Genomic DNA, 19,699 nt, shown 5'->3' on the forward strand with positions numbered 1-19,699 from the left:
AATTGGATATGGAATGTAACCATGTTATGGTCACTCATTCCAAGGGGATCCTTAACTAGGACATTATTAATTAATCCTGGCTCATTACACAGGACCAGGTCCAAGGTTGCTTGCCCCCTTGTAGGATCAGTTACATACTGCTCAAGAAATCCATCCCTAATACACTCAATAAACTCTTCCTCAAGGCTGCCCTGCCCAATTTGATTTGTCCAGTTAATATGATAGTTAAAATCCCCCATAATTATAGCTGTTCCCTTATTACATGCCCCAACTATTTCCTGATTAATACTTCTTCCAGCAGAGTTGCAACTATTAGGAGGCCTATGTACTAGGCCCACTAGTGTTTTTTTCCCCTTATTCCCCAAACTGTTTCATTATCCTGATCCTTTGTCCCAATATCATTTCTCTGTATTACAGTGATCCCTTCCTTTATTAACATAGCCACCCCACCTCCCCTTCCTTCCTGCCTGTCCTTCCTGATTGTTAAATACCCTGGCATATTTAATTCCCAGTCGTTGTCACCCTGCAGCCATGTTTCTGTAATGGCCACAAGATCATACCCATACATAGTTATTTGTGCCGTTAACTCATCCATTTTGTTACGAATGCTACGTGCATTCAGATAAAGAACTTTCAAATATGTTTTGTGACACTTAGTTCCTGCTTTTTCCTTTTTTAACACTTTACCTTTTACTCCATACCTTCTGTCCCTTCCTGACACGCTTTCCTCTGTCTCCCTGCTCAGGTTCCCAACCCCCTGCCACAGCTTTGATGCTGGGTTAATCGCCTTACGCCTTCTAGTTTTTATTTTTTCTGTCGTGCCTAAAGTACACTTTCTTTCTGCTGCTCTACGCTTTTCCCTTTCACTTGTTCTTGAACAACTGTTTGTACTATTTGTATTGTAGATTTCCCCTGGGTCTTCCCCTCTCTTGCTGCTCTCAATTTTATTCTCTTCTGACTCCCCGCTCAGGTTCCCATCCCCCTGCCACTCTAGTTTAAACCTTCCCCAACAGCACCAGCAAACACCCCCGTGAGGACATTGGTCCCGGTCCTGCTCGGGTGTAACCCGTCACGCTTGTACAGGTCCCATCTTCCCCAGAACCAGTCCCAATGTCCCAGGAATCTAAATCCCTCCCTCCTACACCATCCCTGCAGCCACACATTCATCCTGTCTATTCTCCTGTTCCTATACTCACTAGCACGTGGCACCGGTAGTAATCCTGAGATCACTACCTTTGAAGTCTTGCTTTTTAATTTATCTCCTAACTCCTTAAATTCGCCTTGCAGGACCTCATCCTTTTTTTTTACCTACGTTGTTGGTACCAATATGGACCATGACTACTGGCAGCCGCTCCGTGACATCCTTGACCCTAGCACCAGGGAGGCAACATACCATCCTGGAGTCACAGACAGGAAACAGAAAGTAGGAATAAATGGGTCTTTTTCGGGGTGGGGCAGGCAATGACTAGTGGGGTACCGCAGGGATCAGTGCTTGGGCCCCAGCTATTCACAATATAAATCAATGATTTGGATGAGGGAACCAAATGTAATATTTCCAAGTTTGCTGATGACAAAAAATAGGTGGGATCATGAGTTGTGAAGAGGATGCAAAGAGGCTTCAAGGCGATTTAGACAAGTTGAGTGAGTGGGCAAATACATGGCAGATGCAGTATAATGTGGATAAATGTGAAGTTATCCACTTCAAAAGGAAAAACAGAAAGGCAAGAGCATTATTTAAATGGTGAGAGATTGTGGAATGTTGATGTACAAAGGGACCTGGATGTCCTTGTACACCAGTCACTGAAAGCAAACATGCAGGTACAGCAAGTAGTTAGGAGGGCAAATGGTATGTTGGCCTTCATTGCAAGAGGATTTGAGTGTAGGAGCAAGGATGTCTTACTGCAGTTATACAGGGCCTTGGGGAGACCACACCTGGAGTGTTGTGTGCAGTTTTGGTCTCCTTACCTAAGAAAGGATATACTTGCCATAGAGGGAGTGCAGTGAAGGTTCACCAGACTGATCCCTGGGATGGCAGGACTGTCGACTCGGCCTGTATTCACTCGAGTTTAGAAGAATGAGAGGGGATCTCATTGAAACATATAAAATTCTGACAGGGCTAGACAGTTTGGATGCAGGATGTTTCCCCTGGCTGGGGGGGGGGGGTCCAGAACGAGGGGTCACAGTCTCAGGATACAGGGTAGGACATTTAGGATTGAGATGAGGAGAAACTTCTTCACTCAGAGGGTGGTGAACCTGTGGAATTCTCCACCACAGAAGACTGTAAAGGCCAAGTCACTGAATATATTTAAGGAGCTAGATAGATTTCTAGACACAAAAGGCACCAAGGGCTATGGGGAGAGAACGTGAATATGGTATTGAGAGAGAGGATCAGCCATGATCATATCGAATGGCGGAGCAGGCTCGAAGGGCCGAATGGCCTACTCCTGCTCCTGCTCCTATTTTCTATGTCTGGGGAAAGCTAATGTGATTTCTATATTTAAAAAGGGAGATAGAACAAGTCCAGGGAACTATAGACCAATTAGTTTAACGTTGATGGTAGGAAAAATTAATAGAATCCTTCCTCAAAGATATAATAGAAAAACATCTAGAAACCGAAAATAAAGAGTTGTCAGCAAAGATTTCAAAAGGGAAGGTCATGCTTGAACAACCTTAATGAATTCTTTGAAGAAGTAACAGAAAAAGTAGACAAGGATAATGCAATAGATGTAATATATTTGGATTTTCAAAAGGCCTTCGATAAGGTACTGCATAGTAGACTCATGACTAAGGTCAGAACATGTAGAGTCGGGGGGAAAGTAGCAGAATGGATAGCACGCTCACTACAAAACAGGAGAGAGTGTGTAGTGGCAAAAGGTGGGAAGTGGTGTTCCACGAGGATTGGTGCAGGGATTACTGTTGTTCAGTATTTACATAAACGATTTGGTCTCAGGAATCAGAAGTACAATTTCAAAATTTGCAGACGACACCAAATTTGGGGAGGGTGGGGGGTATAGTTAATACTGAGGAGGACTGCGACAAAATACAGGAAGACATTCATAAACTTGAAGAATGAACATGTAATTGGCAAATGAATTTCAATATAGAGAAGTGTGAGGTGGTACATTTTGCTGGGAAGAATAAGGAGGCCACATACTCCTAGGAAAATAAGAGGCTAAATGGGGTAGAGGAGCAGAGGGATCTGGGGTACGGATAAACAAATCACTAAAAGTAGCAACACAGGTTTTCCACATCACAAGTAGTTTTCCACATCGTTCACCTGAGGAAGGAGGTAGCCTCCGAAAGCTTGTGAATTTAAAATAAAATTGCTGGACTATAACTTGGTGTTGTAAAATTGTTTACAACACAGGTTAAGGCACTGGAGAAGGTGCGAAAAGGATTTACTAGGATTTACCAGAAATGAGAGGTTATACCTATCAGGAAAACTGAACAGGCTGGGGTTCTTTTCTCTAGAAAAGAGAAGACTGAGGGGTGACCTGATCGAGGTCTTTAAGACTATTAAAGGGTTTGATAGGGTAGACATAGAGAAGATGTTTCCACTTGCAGGTAAGACCAGAACAAGGGGCTATAAATATAAGATAGTCTCTAATAAATCCAATAGGGAATTCAGGAGAAACTTCTTTACCCAGAGAGTGGTTAGAATGTGGAACTTGTTACCACAAGGAGTATTTGAAGCGACTAGCATAAATGCATTTAAGGGAAAGCTAGTGCATTTTATGTAACTATGTAACCTTAGCTCAGATTTGAACCGAAATTCCACAGATGAATGAATCACGTTCACTCTCATTAGACAAGTCACTTTCCAGCCAACAATAGGATATGTTGATAGGATTAGATGAAGTAGGGTGGGAGGAGGCTCATGTGGAGCATAAACACCAGCATAAACCAGTTGGGCCGAATGGCCTGTTCCTGTGCTGTAAATTCTATGTAATAAATTTTATTTATCCAGAAAGACTGGGCACCAACAGGTTTAGTCAAAAATGCACCTGTATTCTTGAGTTATGTTCCCTTCGTAATAACAAAATTACAGATGTTCAGTTAACGATAAAATATGCGATCTAAATTTGAAATGCAATTTGCTCAACCCAGATATTTGGGGGCTTAATCTGTAATGACAATGTACAAAGCACACAACTAGCGTGAATAAAATAAGTGATTTGCAACATGAGGAAGCTAGAATAGAAGAAAATAAGTGTATTAATTACATTTCATATTGTTCACAAATGTCAGCATGATACCAGTAAAGTATTTCAGAACTCCTTCCAAAATTCATACAGTAAAGCACAGAAAATATAATTAATTAAAAACAATAAGTTATGATGGAATTTCACCATCCATTTGCTGGAAGATAACAAATTAGCCCACCCTTCAATGGAACATGATGGTGCACACTTCAAACAATGACAAAATACACAAACATTTGGTATACAACTTAAGTTTAATAAGATTTTTCAGTTTTATATTTGTGGGTTGTAGTTATGTATTGGACATGGTACCATACACTTAACTAAATTATCTACATGAAGCAAAATCATACACGTCTATCCTTCATGCATTGTTTCCTCCCCCATGCCAATACTTTGCTATTCCACTTTCTATGCAAATGCTGTTTAAATTTACAGTAAATTTAAATAATCAGCCCTGGGGGCTCAATATATGCACACTCAATGCTTGAGCTTTGTGCCAAATTGTGTCAGGAAAAAAATTACGTGAAAATATATCAAAGCTACCTCAGTCAAACCAACATAGAAAGGTATGCAAACATTACCAGTAGTTATTGTCTACTCATACATTCAATTTTTCTAATTTTTTTTTAAGAATGAAGATCACACTGATAACTTTTTAAAAAAAAACAAAATTCAAATTTAACCCATGTAATGACATATGATACTATGAGGAATCATATGAAATGCATTGCTCGTGGGTAATTACATATTCTTTTAAGTTAAAAAATGCACTGCTAGTATTGTCTCAATATAAAATAACTGCATGAAATGGTGAGTGCTGGTGTATTCACTTGATCAAATACCAAGACCAAGATGAGTTCAAAAGCCCTATTGCAACTAATTTATATCCAGTAGATTTCCTCTTTAGTCCATCCCAAATACACATTGGCATGTACACACCATTCTACAACTTAGTAAGCATTAGTCCAACAGAACAATAAATTGCTGCAGCACTGCTCGAAATTCCCAAACCACTCCCCAAATCACAACTATCTTCAAAAGAAGATCTGTTTTGCATCTGCTGGTGCCTGCTCCATCGGACAATATGGGCATTTTAACCTAGGAAGTGAACAAAAATTGAACTGTCATTAGGAAATCACAGTAAAAAGAATCACAGTAAGAGAAATAACCTATCAGGATCTTGCTACCAAATATATTTTGACAAAAAGCTCAAATCTGGTAACCTCACAAGAGCATCCTGACAGCAACACAGACATTTTTGTATTTCTAACATTGTGAGCAAAATTGTCAATTTAGTGCTAATTACTAACAAAGTAGGGGAATTTTGTGTCATGGCCTAACAACTATACTGCCCAAACTCAGACTTCCATACAACTCTTGGGTTCAAACCCAGTCTGGATAGAGAGGTAGCAGTTGAGGCGCTCACCTCTATCGATCCAGTCAGCAGTCCCCACAACGCTGATCTGAGCAGAACTGTCAAAGTTTGAAATCAATATTATGCTGCTTTGGAAATGCGTTTGAATTTTATTTTTTTCTCTGGAAGTAGTGCTTTACCAATATGGCAGATGGCTCATTTCCGCTCGTAAAGAACATGCGCCGCCTATCCGCCATATTGGTGGTTTTTGAGGCTGTTTAGCGTCCAAAAACAGTGACTGGGTGGCCTAATTTCTGGCCCATTAAGTTTAGTTGTAGAATGTGAAACTCTACAAGAAGCTATTCAAATGGGTATACAATAATGAGTTGAGACTTAGTTACTTAGAGTGAATAAGTCACAAAATGACAAGATACAGCAATCACAGAATTGCAAGATACACAAAATGACTAAGTTTCTAACATTAAAATCTACTGCAGGTGCATCATCTGTGCCAAGCTGAGCATTAAAATCAACTATCTGCAAATACATGTTTCAAAATCAAAAAAATAACAGGGTCCAAGCACTGGATGTTGAAAATTTACAGAGAATCAAATACTACTAAAGCAATTTCATTGTTATTTTCATTTAATGTTTAAATGTACTACTAAAGATTTTGAATGAGCACCTCTAACAATCTGGCCATTCAAAATTTAGTAACATTGCCTAAATAATTGCAGCAATATGTTCCAAAAAAACCTCAAGAGCTTTGAAACATTTCAGGTGACTTGAGTACTTCTTCCTTTGGGTGTTTAAGTTTGGAGTAAATGAAGAACAGGCTTTTAAATACTGTCCAAACGTTACAAGAGATCCCAACTAGAATAAGCTTAATAGCTTTGCATGCCAGTCTGCATCAAGCTGTCTTAGACTATAACTGGAGCCCTGGAGCCTATGACTGGCTTGAGAGCAGTAGTGTGAAGCACAGCTTACACACCAAATTTGAACATAAGTACATAACAAATAGGAGCAGGAGTAGGCTATATGCCCCTCGAGCCTGCTCCACCATTCAATAAGATCATGGCTGATCTTCGAACTCAACTCCCATTGCCCACCTCATCCCCATATCTCGATTCCCTTAGAGTCCAAAAATCTATCGATCTCAGTCTTGAATATACTTAACAACTGAGCATCCACTGCCCTCTGGGATAGAGAATTCCAAAGATTCATGACCCTCAGTGAAGAAATTCCTCTTCATCTCAGTCTTAAATGTCTGACCCCTTAATCTGAGACTATGTCCCCTGGTTCTAGACTCTCCAGCCAGGGGAAATAACCTCTCAGCATCTATCCTGTCAAGTCCTCACAGAATCTTATGTTTCAATGAGATCACCTCTCATTCTTCTAAACTCAAGAGTATAGGTCCAAACTACTCAATATTTCTTCATAGAAAAACCCTCTCATCCTCCTTTGCTATTTTTTTTAAACCTCACACTGATATTGATTTCCACTTGCTATTAAATTAAGATTGAACAGATTAAACATTGCATTTTACATTTAGTACTGCCACTAAACAGCCCAAGTAGAAATTTCATCCTTATACAGTCTTGAGGTGTGTCACAGTCAGTTTAGTGAGTTTCTTAATTTGTGTAGTCGACGCCGCTCAGACACTGTTGTATACATGCATCAATGGAACTGCAGCATCTCCCAGAATGGAAAGCGCAAGAAAATGTGAAGTTCCCCCACAGTGACACAGTAACGATCCATTTTCAACCAGCAGAAATTTCCTAAAGCCACCTTCATGCCTAATGCATCTGTTGTTCTTGACTGAGGGCTAGGAAAAAGCCAACCGTCCACCATCGCAGTCATAAAATTATTAGTTATGGACAGCAACTAAAATAAAATTAAAAATGAATGGGAAAAGTTACGTGCTTACATTCTAAGCGAAGGAGCTAAACATAAATCTACAGTTATTAAATATTTCCTAAAAAAAACCTTTCCTTTAATATTTGTACATACACATTTAATAATGATAGGGTAGACACACACAAAATATTTCCTCTGGTGGGGGAATCCAGAGCAAGGGGCATAATCTTATTAGAGCTAGGCCATTTAGGAGTGAAATCAGGAAGCACTTTTACCACACAAAGGGTAGCGAAATCTAGAACTCTCTCCTCCAAAAGGCTGTGGATGCTGGGTATCAAGCGATGGGGATAAGGGCAGGTAAGTGGAGTTGTGGTACACATCAGCTGTGATCTAATTGAATAGCAGAACAGGTTTGAGGGGCTGAACGGCCTACTCCTGTTCCTAGTGAAGAAATTTCGAAAACATATTTAGCCCAAGGATGCCTTGCTAACTATGAGTTCTGTGTGCTCAGTGGCTGTAAACATTAAACAGAAACATCCAAGCAGACTTGTGGGATTTCTGACAGAACTTACTTGCTTCCATTGATCATTTTGTTCAGAGCATCTCGTGAGATTATGTGGCCACAGACCAGCTTCATAGGTGGATTGGATTCCGTAGTCTGTTGTCGAAGAATTGGGCAGGCAAATATTGAGTGGTACCAACATTTTTTACCAAGGTCTACTTCAATCTAGAAAACAATCATACAAAAAAATAAGTAAACATTCATGAACATGACACTCTTCACAGAGAACAAAGTCTCAGAGCATTTTACGCAAACAGTAAGAACCAAGCAAGAGAAAAAGAATGGGAAAAAATGGGTTGGGGAGCAGAGGCACAGTCAAAGAGAACTTTAAGAAGGCTTTTGAAAGCAGGAAGAAAGGCAGCTAGACAGAGGAATTTTGGAAGTGGATCAGTGTCTGAGGAGAGGGTGTGTGCAGTGATGTACAGCCAAAGGAGATCAGAAAAGTAGGGAGGGGTGAGAACATGGAGTGATGCGGCATAAAGATAAGGATCTTGTAATCAATCTGTTGCATACTGGATGCCAATGGAGTCAGATAGAGAACCGGTAGTCTGAAGATATAATGGAAGAACAAAATGACACCAAATGTAAATATAGTTTGACGTAATACTAGAGAGTCATTTTTAAAGCGATGTTCATGAATTTCACTAGCCCACATGTTAACAAAGAAGGGCAAGAGTATTTTGGGGTATCAGCGCTAGGAAGCTATCTCACTTCAGGCACAAACACTCCAGTTTAGGTACAGTATAGGCAGTTCCATAGTTCCTTCTACTCTATGACCAATAATATTGTCTAACCCTAATCTCAGATTACCCAATATTCAATGCCCCTCACTGCAGCTGTGTAAGGGTGCAATTATGATGCATATAATATTAGAGAGTAGGCAGTTATCACGTATATTACAGTTATAATGCCACTGTAGCAGCTTCAGTTTTTTTTCAGATTCTGAAGCCAGTTCCAATTACAAGATGTGCACATAGTGTTAACTTGCAAGGGGAAACACCCAACTGTAACTCGCTAGGCAATGATCTTAACAGTCTTGGCATCATGACAGGGATGCCCAACAAGTATTTCTATGCAACCAAGCTCCAACTCACCAGTATTATTATACTGCAGTCTGTGGCCTGAACATCAGGTTTGTAACCACCAGCTACGTTAGTGGGGGGTTTCATTTCTACTCAAACTGCCAATCTAAGTTAGTTACAGCACTTTTGCATCACTGTGAAGTGAAACTGCTTCATATCAATACAAAAGCAGCATGAAAATTGAAGTTTTAATTTTCCATTTCCCACAGCAGGCATCCCAATAGCCTGGGTAATATTGCTAATTTAGTGACAAACGGAGCTGAATTAGAGACATTTATTTGTGTTTTTTCCACAAGGAACTGTGCTGAGTTTGCCCAAACCTATTTTCTGGAAGAACTTCACTGTACAGCCAATAAAGTGAGGAGACTTTCATCAGGGTAATATTATTTCTGGTTCAAGTGGTCCTAAGGCACAAATCGCACTAATTGCTATGTGCTCATGTAGTTCCTCTTGGGTTTCCTGCTCAGGGAGGAAGTCATCATAGAATGGTACAGCACAGAAACAGGCCATTTGACCCATCAAGTCTGCACCAGTGTATTCCCCTATGAGTTACATAGTCTAATCCCACTTTCCTGCTTGCTCCCCAAAGCCTTTAATATTCCTCTTTTTCCATAACAAAAGAAATTCATGAATTACTTCAACAAAGGTTCTTTTAGCAGAAAATTCCACATTCTAACCCACTTCTATTTAAAGAATTTTTCCTCACCTCTGATTCTTTTTGTGATCATCTTGAATTTGTACCCTTTTGTTACCATCTCACTGATCAGTGGAAGCATTCAACCACTATTTCCCGTGACACGACCCGTCTTCGGCCCGTCAAGCCTGCTCTGCCATTTGATAAGATCATGGCTGATTGGATTGTGATCTCAACCCTACTTTCCTGTCTAGCTACTATAACCTTTGACTCCCTTGTTAATCAGGAATCTATCTAACTCAGCCTTAAAAATATTCAATGACCCTGCCTCCACCACTCTCTGGGGAAGGGAGTTCCACAGACTCACGACCCTCAGAAAAAAAAATCTCCTCATCTCCGTCTTAAATGGGAGACCCCTTATTTTTAAACTGTGGCCCCTAGTTCCAGTCTCTCCCACAAGGGGAAACATCCTCTCAGCATCTACCACTTCTAGCCCCCTCAGGATCTTATATGTTTCAATAAGATCACCTTTCATTCTTCTAAACTCCAGTGTATACAGGCCCAACTTGTCCAACCTTTCCTCATAAGATAAGCCCCTCATCCCAGGAATCAGTCGAGTGAACCTTCTCTGAACCCCCTCCAAAGCAATTATGTCCTTTCTTAAATAAGGAGACCAAAACTACACACAGTATTCTAGATGTGGTCTCACCAATGCCCTGTACAACTGTAGCAAAGCATCCCTACTTTTATATTCCATTCCCCTTGCAATAAATGACAACATTCCATTTGCTTTCCTAATCACTTGCTGTAGCTGCATACGAACTTTGTGATTCACTTACTAGGACACCCAGATCCCTCTGTACCTCAGAGTTCTGCAATCTCTCTCCATTTAAATAACATACTGCTTCTCTATTCTTCCTGCCAAAGTGGACAAGTTCACATTTTCCCACATTATACTCCATCTGCCAAATTTTTGCCCACTCACTTAACCTAACTATATCCCTTTGCAGACTCCTTATGTCCTCTTCACAACTTACTTTCCTACCTACCTTTGTGTCATCAGCAAATTTAGCAACCATACATTCGGTCCCTTCATCCAAGTCATTGATATAGATTGTAAATAGTTGAGGCCTCAGCACTGGCACTCCACTCGTTACATCTTGCCAACCTGAAAATGACCCATTTATGCCTCTGTTTCCTGTTAGCTAACCAATCCTTTGCTAATGTGTTACCCCCTACACCATGAGCTCTTATTTTGTGTAGTAGCCTTTGATGTGACACCTTGTCAAAAGCCTTCTGGAAATCAGAGTACACCACATCCACAGGATCTCCTTTATCCATGTTGCTTGTTACTTCCTCAAAGAACTCTGATAAATTAGTCAAACATGAATGCCCTTTCACAAAGCCGTGCTGACTCTGCCTGATTGCATTGAGATTTTCTAAGTGCCCTGCTATGACCTCCTTAATAATAGATTCTAGCATTTTACTTATGACAGATGTTAAGCTAACTGGCCTGTAGTTTCCTGCTTTCTGTCTCCCTCCTTTCTTGAATAGAGGAGTTACATTTGCTATTTTCCAATCTGATGGGACCCTTCCAGAATCTAGGGAATTTTGGAAAATTAATACCAATGTATCTACTATCTCTGCAGCCACTTCTTTTAAGACCCTAGGATGAAGTCAGTCAGGACCTGGGGACCCGTCAGCTTTTAGTTCTAATGTTTTTTTCAGAACCCTTTCCCTGGTGATTGTAAATGTTTTAAGTTCCTCCCTCCCTTTCGCTTCTTGATTCCTAATTATTTCTGGCATGTTATTTGTATCCTCTACAGTGAAGACGGATGCAAAATCTGTTCAATTCAACTGCCATTTCCTTATTCTCCATGATTAATTCCCATTCATGATCTTGAAGACCTCTATCAGGTCCGCTCTCAACTTCTCAGCTCTTGTGGGGGGAGAAAAAGCCGAAACTTCTCATGTCTCTATTCATAACTGTAACTCCTCATCCTTGGTAAGATACTAGCGAATCTAAGCTTTTCCATTGCTTTTATATCCTTCCTATAATGGGGTGCCCAAAATTGCTCCAAGGTCTTGTACAAGTTAATGTTACCTCCTTGCTTTTTGTAATTTGTATTCTTTTGTTGTTCAAAAGTTTCTGACCATGATTCTTCTTTGATATTATGGGATGATCTATATACACCAGTAATGTAAAAACCATATTAGTGGACTGTATGGGAGGGTCAGTGCTCAGCTAGAATAAAGTGGCAGCTTGCAGCAACCAGAACTCTGACCTTCATTTATGTTAGTCACCAGCAGCAATGCATCTCTGATAGTGTGTTAAACCACCTCATGAGGCAGTGCCATCATGTTTATACTAGAGGCAGCTGTTGGAGTCAAGTCTACGTCTGATGACAGCAGTGCCATTCATTATGTTTGACTCAAGAGGACTAAATCGCAAGAAAGTGGATTAGTGTCTAGTTTAGTAGCCTTAGAAGTCCAGTCTGTGGGACATCCTATGCCTCTGATATCAGACTGCTTCAACATTGGGGTCCCAGGCTTTAAAACGAGAATGCAAGCATGCAAAACTGCAGGATCAGGAATGAAGGACCTTCCTGGCATACTTGTATATTGAATGCTGGTATATGCTTTCTTTAAGGTGCTTAGCATTGAACGTGGACTGAAATAGGGGTGGCAAAGAAGTATTTTTAATGTAAACTATTTCCTTCCACAAAACTCGCTTCAATGTATCTCCACCATATTTTTAAGCAGCTTCAAGAGTCATCAAGCGGTCTTAAGCTGCACCAGGTGTTATCTCCCAATTGGAAAAGATCTGCTTGAATGACACATACAATGGATCCTTCCTTGGCTAGCTGCCATTGTGGTAGCAGGTATCAACCACAATAAGAGAATCAAGGGATATGGGGATCGAGCGGGAAAGTGGAGTTGAGGTAGAAGATCGGCCATGATCTTATTGAATGGCGGAGCAGGCTCGAGCGGCCGTATGGCCTATTCCTGCTCCTATTTCTTATGCCTGTTCTTGGCTGCCAACTCTGGCATTTGACCCCGTCAAAGGCTCATTACTAATCCAAGCTCTATCGAGTGTCTATGTTTATCATGGGTTTATGTATAATCTGAATCCAAACATTAATATGTACTTACTGGCAACTCATCCTTCTGATTCCATACTCCAGTGCACTGTCTCTGTTCAATGACTGCCTTAATGTTAATGAGAGCTGGCAGTGCAATACACCCTGCTGAAAAACTAAATAAATAATTCTTAATAGACAGAGATACATACGTCAATTTAATACAAAAATATTTCAAACATTATGTATAACTTACTGTGAATTAGCTCTTAAATAGTTCTTATGAACAAACAATATGTGGTATTAGAAGGTATGGTATGACAAATGTTCCATTAATGTTGTATAAAATCCAATCTGAAAAGGTTTGGAAGCCAAGGTCCAGTTGCCTTGAGGGTTTTGTATATTGAATCAATATCTTTTCATCACTCCCATATTGTAAATATTACAAAACCCTTGAGGATGTGAAATTGCTGTATAGCAGCTGTTTAGGGAGGACAATGGTAAGGTAGATTAAGTCCTAATGATCATATAATTCAGACATCAGACATGAGTTTTTCAAGTTTTTAAAAGAAAAAACAACGAATATTCTCCCTTGGAGTCTTTCCAAACATAATAGTCCCTAGCCGAGGGGACAGAAATCTCAATTCGCATATCATTCTTAAAGTGTTTCTTCTTTCAGTGGGGAGAATCACCCAGCCTTTCTTTGTACCTCCTCATACAGGCCCAACAAGATCATGAACTCATCATTTGAAGGAAAAGACGGGAAAAATAATTCATATGTGTGACTATGAAGTGGTACAACACTGCCCTCAAGTGAATAAAAGTAGTTTACCAATATGCAACACCAAAATCGGGAACAATTTCTGAAATTATGGTATTTTAGATAAAGCACAGGTTGAAATTTCACAAGCTTTACTAACCAGAGGGCACAGTACAAAACATATTGAAAGCACAAATGATGCAGTGTTATATGGGTGCCCACTGAGATTTACTGTATATGGACCGATTTACTCAGAGTATTAATATCACTTGCATTCAAAGTGTATGATACAGGTGGACTCAGCAGAGGAGTGATTTGGACAGTGACCTTTTACCTTTGGGACCTAGGGTCAAATCCAGTCCAGACTGATAGTATTAAGAGTCTCTGTCTGCTGGGTGTAAAGGATGAAATGAGTTTGGGTAATCTCAATCCAGTTCCTAAAGTGTATGGACTCTCAGCACAAAACTGCTCCTAATTTGGTAATAATTGGTCATCTCTCTCAGGAGAGGACAAAGAATAGTTGGTGAGGGGAAATGGCAAAACGTCTTGCTGGTGCAGTAAGTGGTGTTATTCAAATGTTGGGACAAACTTTACTCTCCATCCAACCGTGCTATACTTGACCTGGAAACACACAATGTACATAGTGGATGCCTAAAAAATGGAAATGGTTCAATTCTCCAGTACTATGGCAATCCTTACCTTGATGAACCAAAAAAGGTTCATAAAGGCAACTTATCACAATTGCTTTATCATTCTTACTCAATTCTTACTTAAGGTAAAAGGAGACTTTTAAAAGTGCCCATTAGTCTATATTATGATTAATCAGTTCTAACACAATATTTATGCATACCTGACACTCAGTGGTGATTCTACTGAGAGACCAAGGAGAGAACAGGCATCCCTGGTGAAGATATCACAGATATCAGCCCACTGGTTAGAATCTAACAGGTGCATATATGGTGAGTTCGCTATTCCCTGTCTCAGGTAAACAAGACTTCCCATTAGCACCTGGATGTCTGTAAAGAAACAAAATCAGAGTATATTTGTTCACAAAAATGTGCATGCATTAATCTTCAAAGACGAAAAACCAATTTTGTGATCTTAAAATGTACCAGCTTTGCGTATTATAAATATTGGTTCATTTTTGTTAGTTTTCTTTCCCCTCCCAGCTCAGCAATATATAATCATTTACGGCAGTCTATATTTAATTCTAATGTGAAAAGTAAAAAAACCTTCCTATAATAAATTTGCTCATGTGCAGTGACTAATTTACAGATTTGCTGCAACAGCTCTTTATATTCTGTACTTCTAGCGAGTGTAAAATACCCCTTTTCTTCTCCTCCCTCTCCCAATCGCTCAGGGCAAGAGAGGCACTATGACTTTCAAGGACATGCATTGGCAAATAATATATCCCTACCCAAAATATATAATTTTAATCTATAAAGTCTGAGTCTTCCCTGTTGACTCAACTTCTTCAATGAGTCATGCAGATCAGGTAGGTCTCAAGTTCAATCTCTTGTTTGTGCTAACAAACTTGATTTCAACAAGGTCAATGATAAGGACACTGCGATTTTCCTTAATGCTTTAGGTTGGGGAAGATAAAATTGGCCAGAGTTCCGACTGCTTAGGAGATCCTCAAAGGAATTGCTCTGTGTGGAGACTGGATGAGAATAGAATTGTGCACGGCTGCAATGTCCCCAAGTCAAATAGTCTGCTGACGCTCATCATCAACACTCACACATGAATATCTCTGCCCCAGTCTCAGTCCATCCGCTGCTGAATCCCTCATCTATGCTTTTGTTACCTCTAGACTCGACTTTTCCAATGCTATCCCATCTTCCACCCTCCGTAAACTTCAGCTCATCCAACGCTCTACTGCCCGTATCCTAACTCGGTACCAAGTCCCGTTCATCCATCACCCCAGTGCTCACTGACCTGCATTAGCTCCCAGTCTAGCAACACCTCAAATTTAAAATTCTCATCATTGTGTTCCAATCCTTTCATGGCCTTGCCCCTCCTTATCTCTGTAATCTCCTCAGCCCGACAACCGAGAACTTTGCGTTCCTCCAATTCTAGCCTCTTGTGCATCCCCGATTTCCTTCGCCCCACCACTGACAGCCTTGCCTTCAGTTGTCAAGGCCCTAAGCCCTTTAAGGCACTACTTAAAATCTACCCCTTTGAACAAGCCTTTGGTCACTTGTCTTTATATCGCCTTACTTGGCTCAGTGTCAAATTTTGTCTGATAACGCTCCTGTGAAGTGATTTGGGATGTTTTACTACGTTAAAGGCACTACATAAATGCAAGTTGTCGTTGTTGAATAACTGTTACTTTGGGTGAGGAATCAGAGGGTGACTGGCGCCTGTGGAATTGCCTTCAGGAGAGGAATGGAGAAAATGCGAGAAAAAAAACGTATTATCTATGACATGTGGTAAAACATGGGCTCCCGCAATACACATTTTCAAGCTAAAATGTAGCTTACCCTTCTGATGATTTAAAGCAAATGGTTGGAAGTTCTTGGCATACTGAAGTGCTTCCCTCTGATTTTCTGTACCTCCCATTAACAGGCTTATAAAATATAATCTGTGTAGCTTGAACTCTAGGGAGCTGTTCTGTGCCATCAACATCTCCCGGTTTGCAACTGCCCATCTTTAAGTAAAATAAATTTATCAATGTGTTAACTAGGAATCTGACAGGTGTAAATATAAAACTTCATTAGTATCACTATGAACCAAAAAAAGCCAATAAATGTGATTACAATTTAATAGGTTTAAGAAAAAAAGAATCCCATTATAACTGCAAACAAAAACACACTACCCAACACCCAAATGGTGTCAGATAAATGTTACAACTACATTTGGACAGAGGTCACAAATGGCATAACTGAAAACAGCTCATGTGCACAGAACTCTGAATAACAGAAATTCTGAATGTCTTCCACCACCCCTGTGAACTTTCAGATGAGTAAAATGGTAATTCAGTGTTAAAGAGCATTTCCTTTTTTAGAAGCAAGACTCTTTCAGAGTTGCTGTGTATGACTCATGTTGGCAGCAAAGAAATATGAAGACATAATTTGAAAGCATAATCACAATCAAAACTACACAGCACTCTCAGAACACAGACCGCTGCAAAGAGGAGGCAGACAGTTCTGAAGTGTTGCTTTTGTGGCTTGTATTGGTAGGGTTACTTTCTCAACAAAATTTGTCAAAACAGTCCCAATTGCCCTATATGTTTACTATATATAAAATAAAAAATGTGACTTACTCTAGTGCAGGCCTTAGATCTCTTACTCTGAGTGCCTCCAAGATTCTATTCAGTTCTACAAAAGGTTCCTTTTGGTTTCCTTCTATGCACAAGCCAGCTTCCTAGTGGACAAATGAATATAACATTAAATAGCAGGTGGAATTTGACAAATCATTCTGGATAAGAGACAACGAAACTACTTGGGCCATAATCTGCTGTGGCAGGGCATCTGCCGTTTGTTAGACTTGCCCTTGCACATTTAGGTTTTAAAATTTTTTGCATGGCAAGTTGCTGAAAGTGCGAGCTGATAACATCACAGTGAGGGAAACCGCGGTGGCATCTGGGATCTGAGTGAACAGGGCAAGCAACTGTGTATCTCGTTAATCAACCAGATTGAAGGATTGTGAAATTAACAAGGACTGAGAAGGAAGTGTAAATTAGAGTGGGTGAATTCAATGTCAAATCAGGTACAGAAAAAGAAATAAAGGGAGGGAAAGAAAGATTGGACTAAGAAAGAGAGAAAAAAAGAGCCAGAAAGGAAAAGTTAAAAAAAAGTCAGTCATTTAAAATTTTACATTTCTAAAATCTCCAACAATTAAAACCTGAAGGAAGGAGACTCCATGCTTGTAATAGTTAATTTTCACTGCCAGAAAGGTTGATTGGCAGTAATTAACACTTAGCACATCATTAAAAGGGTACTTAGACTGGAATGGACAAGACTTAACTTTCTGTGGCGAATTTAGTTCCTAACCACCACACAAATACAGTAACTTCACGCCAATCAATGCATTTCAATGGTGAGGCAGACAGCGAGATGCCGTTTTCGTGAAGCTAATGGTGGAGCAGCGCATCTCGAACAGAACTTTTGGATATTCACCTTTAAACACGCATCAGCCCTTTGCCTGAAGTTGCCGTAGCATTTGAGCATAAATAACAACTAGCGTCATTAGCCTCACCGTTATTTTGACAGCAAAATCTGGGGCAATATTGTTCAGAAATGCTGTTACATTGACTAAATTCACTGTATTTTGGGGAAACAATCAAAAGAAACTAGTGCTAGCTGATTAAAATTTGCAGTTAATACAGACCAATGAGTCAGACATGGTGGGGAGATTTACTAAAGCAAAGATATAGTAATCCCATATTTACCAGCTGTCTTCACTGGAAGATGATGTGTCACAAAATAAAAGTCAGGGAGAAGAAAAGGCCACTTGGCCCATTGCAGCTCATCCTTCCAGCACCCTAATTTGTCCATCACAGCACCCAATTGAATTTTGAACTAAGAAATTTTGCCCTTACTATCCGGTCTGGCAGATTATTCCAAACATGGATCACTCTGAGTGAGGAATACATTGATATTTAAAAAAAATTATGTTCACTAATTTCCATTCAGCTCTTTGATCCTGTTTTCCTGGCATATTCTGGTGCAATAACTTCAAAGAAGGTCCCTGCTTAACCACTTTCTTCAATAATATAAAGCTTCAGTTTCTCTAATTCTTCTTCATAACCAACCCCCCCTTACAGCAAGCAGTCTTGCTGTCCTTCTCTGTATGATTTCCAATACATGTCTATCTTTTTTATGGCATGGTGACCAAAACTGAACATAGTTAATACAGACCAGTGCACTGCAAAGCCTTAGCAAAATTTTTGACCTAGTCCTCTTCATGCCAAGTGGCAGGTAACCTTAAATTTAACTACTGGATCTTATTGCTCACAATAAGCCAGAGGATATGGTTGAATTTAAGACGGATATAGTGAGAGACAGCAAGTGGATAGCAGTGTGGTTTCTGATGGGTTCAATTTTCCAGGAAACAATCACAAAAAAGCATAATATACTTTTTTTGTGCTATAGCACATTTAAAGTACAATGGCATGCTGTACACCAGACTTTCCCTACAACAGTGACTACACTTCAAAAGCTGTAAAGCACTTTGGGACGTTCTGATGATGTAAAGAGGTACTATATAAATGCAGGTTTGTTACTTTTAATACATTTTACAAGCCGAGAGGAGAGAGAGGGGGAGAGAGAGAGAGAGAGAGATTGGAAGGGGAAAGGGAGTGGCATAGCTATGAGTGTTTTTGTGGAGGGTGGGCCTTGGGGAGAAAGATACTGGCACTTGATGTGGGGTGACAGGAGGAAGTGGTATTAGTGCTTGGGTTAGGGCAAGTGAAATGTGGCAGTAATGAGAGATGGAAACAGAAAGGCATTCAGGGTGGAACTGCTAATGGATGGCACAAGCAAGGAAAGGTAAGGCTGCTCGGGGCTGACAGTGGGACATAGCAGATGAGGGAGAAGGTGAGACATGGTAGGAGGAAGCAGGAAAGGCACAGCTGCTTGGAGTGGTGAGAGGCAGCAGTAACGAGGAAGAAAAAAGAAGATACATGGGCTGGGACAGTGAGAAGGAGTAGAAGGCAGTGGGACAGGTGGAGACGCTGAGAGTCGGGTAGCAAGAGGCAATCGGAGGAGGCATGGACAAGAGGAGCAAGAGGCGAGATAGAGTGGAGAGTAAGGGAAAAGGCATGGGCATTTGGGTGAATGGGGCTGGGAGGGGTGGAGGAAAATAATTTCCCTCAGTCCCCGTGAAGATTTAAAAATCTACAGGGCTATAAAAGTTCTGTTTTATTTAAAAAGCAAATACTGATCTTTAAGTGTTGCAGGGCTTTCTATGGGAAATCCCTGTAGGGAATCCCCTACCTGCCCCTTCACTAGTGAAAGTGGGACCCTGCTGTGAGCAGCTTTTAAGTTTCTTAAGCACTTAAAAAATCAATTAATAATATTTTTATAGTCAAAGTGCTTAAATATCTTGGTTGTTACGCCCCCTGGTGAGAAGCAGCTTTTAGTGGCACAGGGAGCCAGGACTGGGGCTCGGGCCAATGGAGCTTAGGGACCTGGTTGGCAGGCTGAAGAGCAATGGCCAATTGGG

The 19,699-nt window shown here is 40.4% G+C and overlaps 1 protein-coding gene across 4 annotated transcripts in view; it reads right to left on the reverse strand.

Annotated features, from left to right (window-relative positions):
• LOC137320514 (E3 ubiquitin-protein ligase RMND5A) overlaps positions 1-19,699 on the reverse strand; it is a 95,020-nt gene that overhangs the window by 21,083 nt on the left and 54,238 nt on the right. For 3 of the 4 annotated variants that reach the window (XM_067982215.1, XM_067982205.1, XM_067982219.1), the window contains 6 exons: positions 16,797-16,897; positions 16,015-16,181; positions 14,385-14,550; positions 12,848-12,950; positions 7,989-8,143; positions 4,438-5,303 (listed from right to left, as the gene is read on the reverse strand). In XM_067982215.1, coding sequence (XP_067838316.1) covers positions 5,240-5,303; positions 7,989-8,143; positions 12,848-12,950; positions 14,385-14,550; positions 16,015-16,181; positions 16,797-16,897 — 756 coding nt within the window. In that variant the 3' untranslated portion in view covers positions 4,438-5,239. Of the gene's footprint in view, positions 1-4,437; positions 5,304-7,988; positions 8,144-12,847; positions 12,951-14,384; positions 14,551-16,014; positions 16,182-16,796; positions 16,898-19,699 lie in introns of those variants that run through there. The other variant, XM_067982212.1, reaches the window with a different exon arrangement.

This window comes from Heptranchias perlo, chromosome 1 (assembly GCF_035084215.1).
Source record: "Heptranchias perlo isolate sHepPer1 chromosome 1, sHepPer1.hap1, whole genome shotgun sequence".
In the NCBI taxonomy this organism is placed as follows: Eukaryota; Metazoa; Chordata; class Chondrichthyes; order Hexanchiformes; family Hexanchidae; genus Heptranchias; species Heptranchias perlo.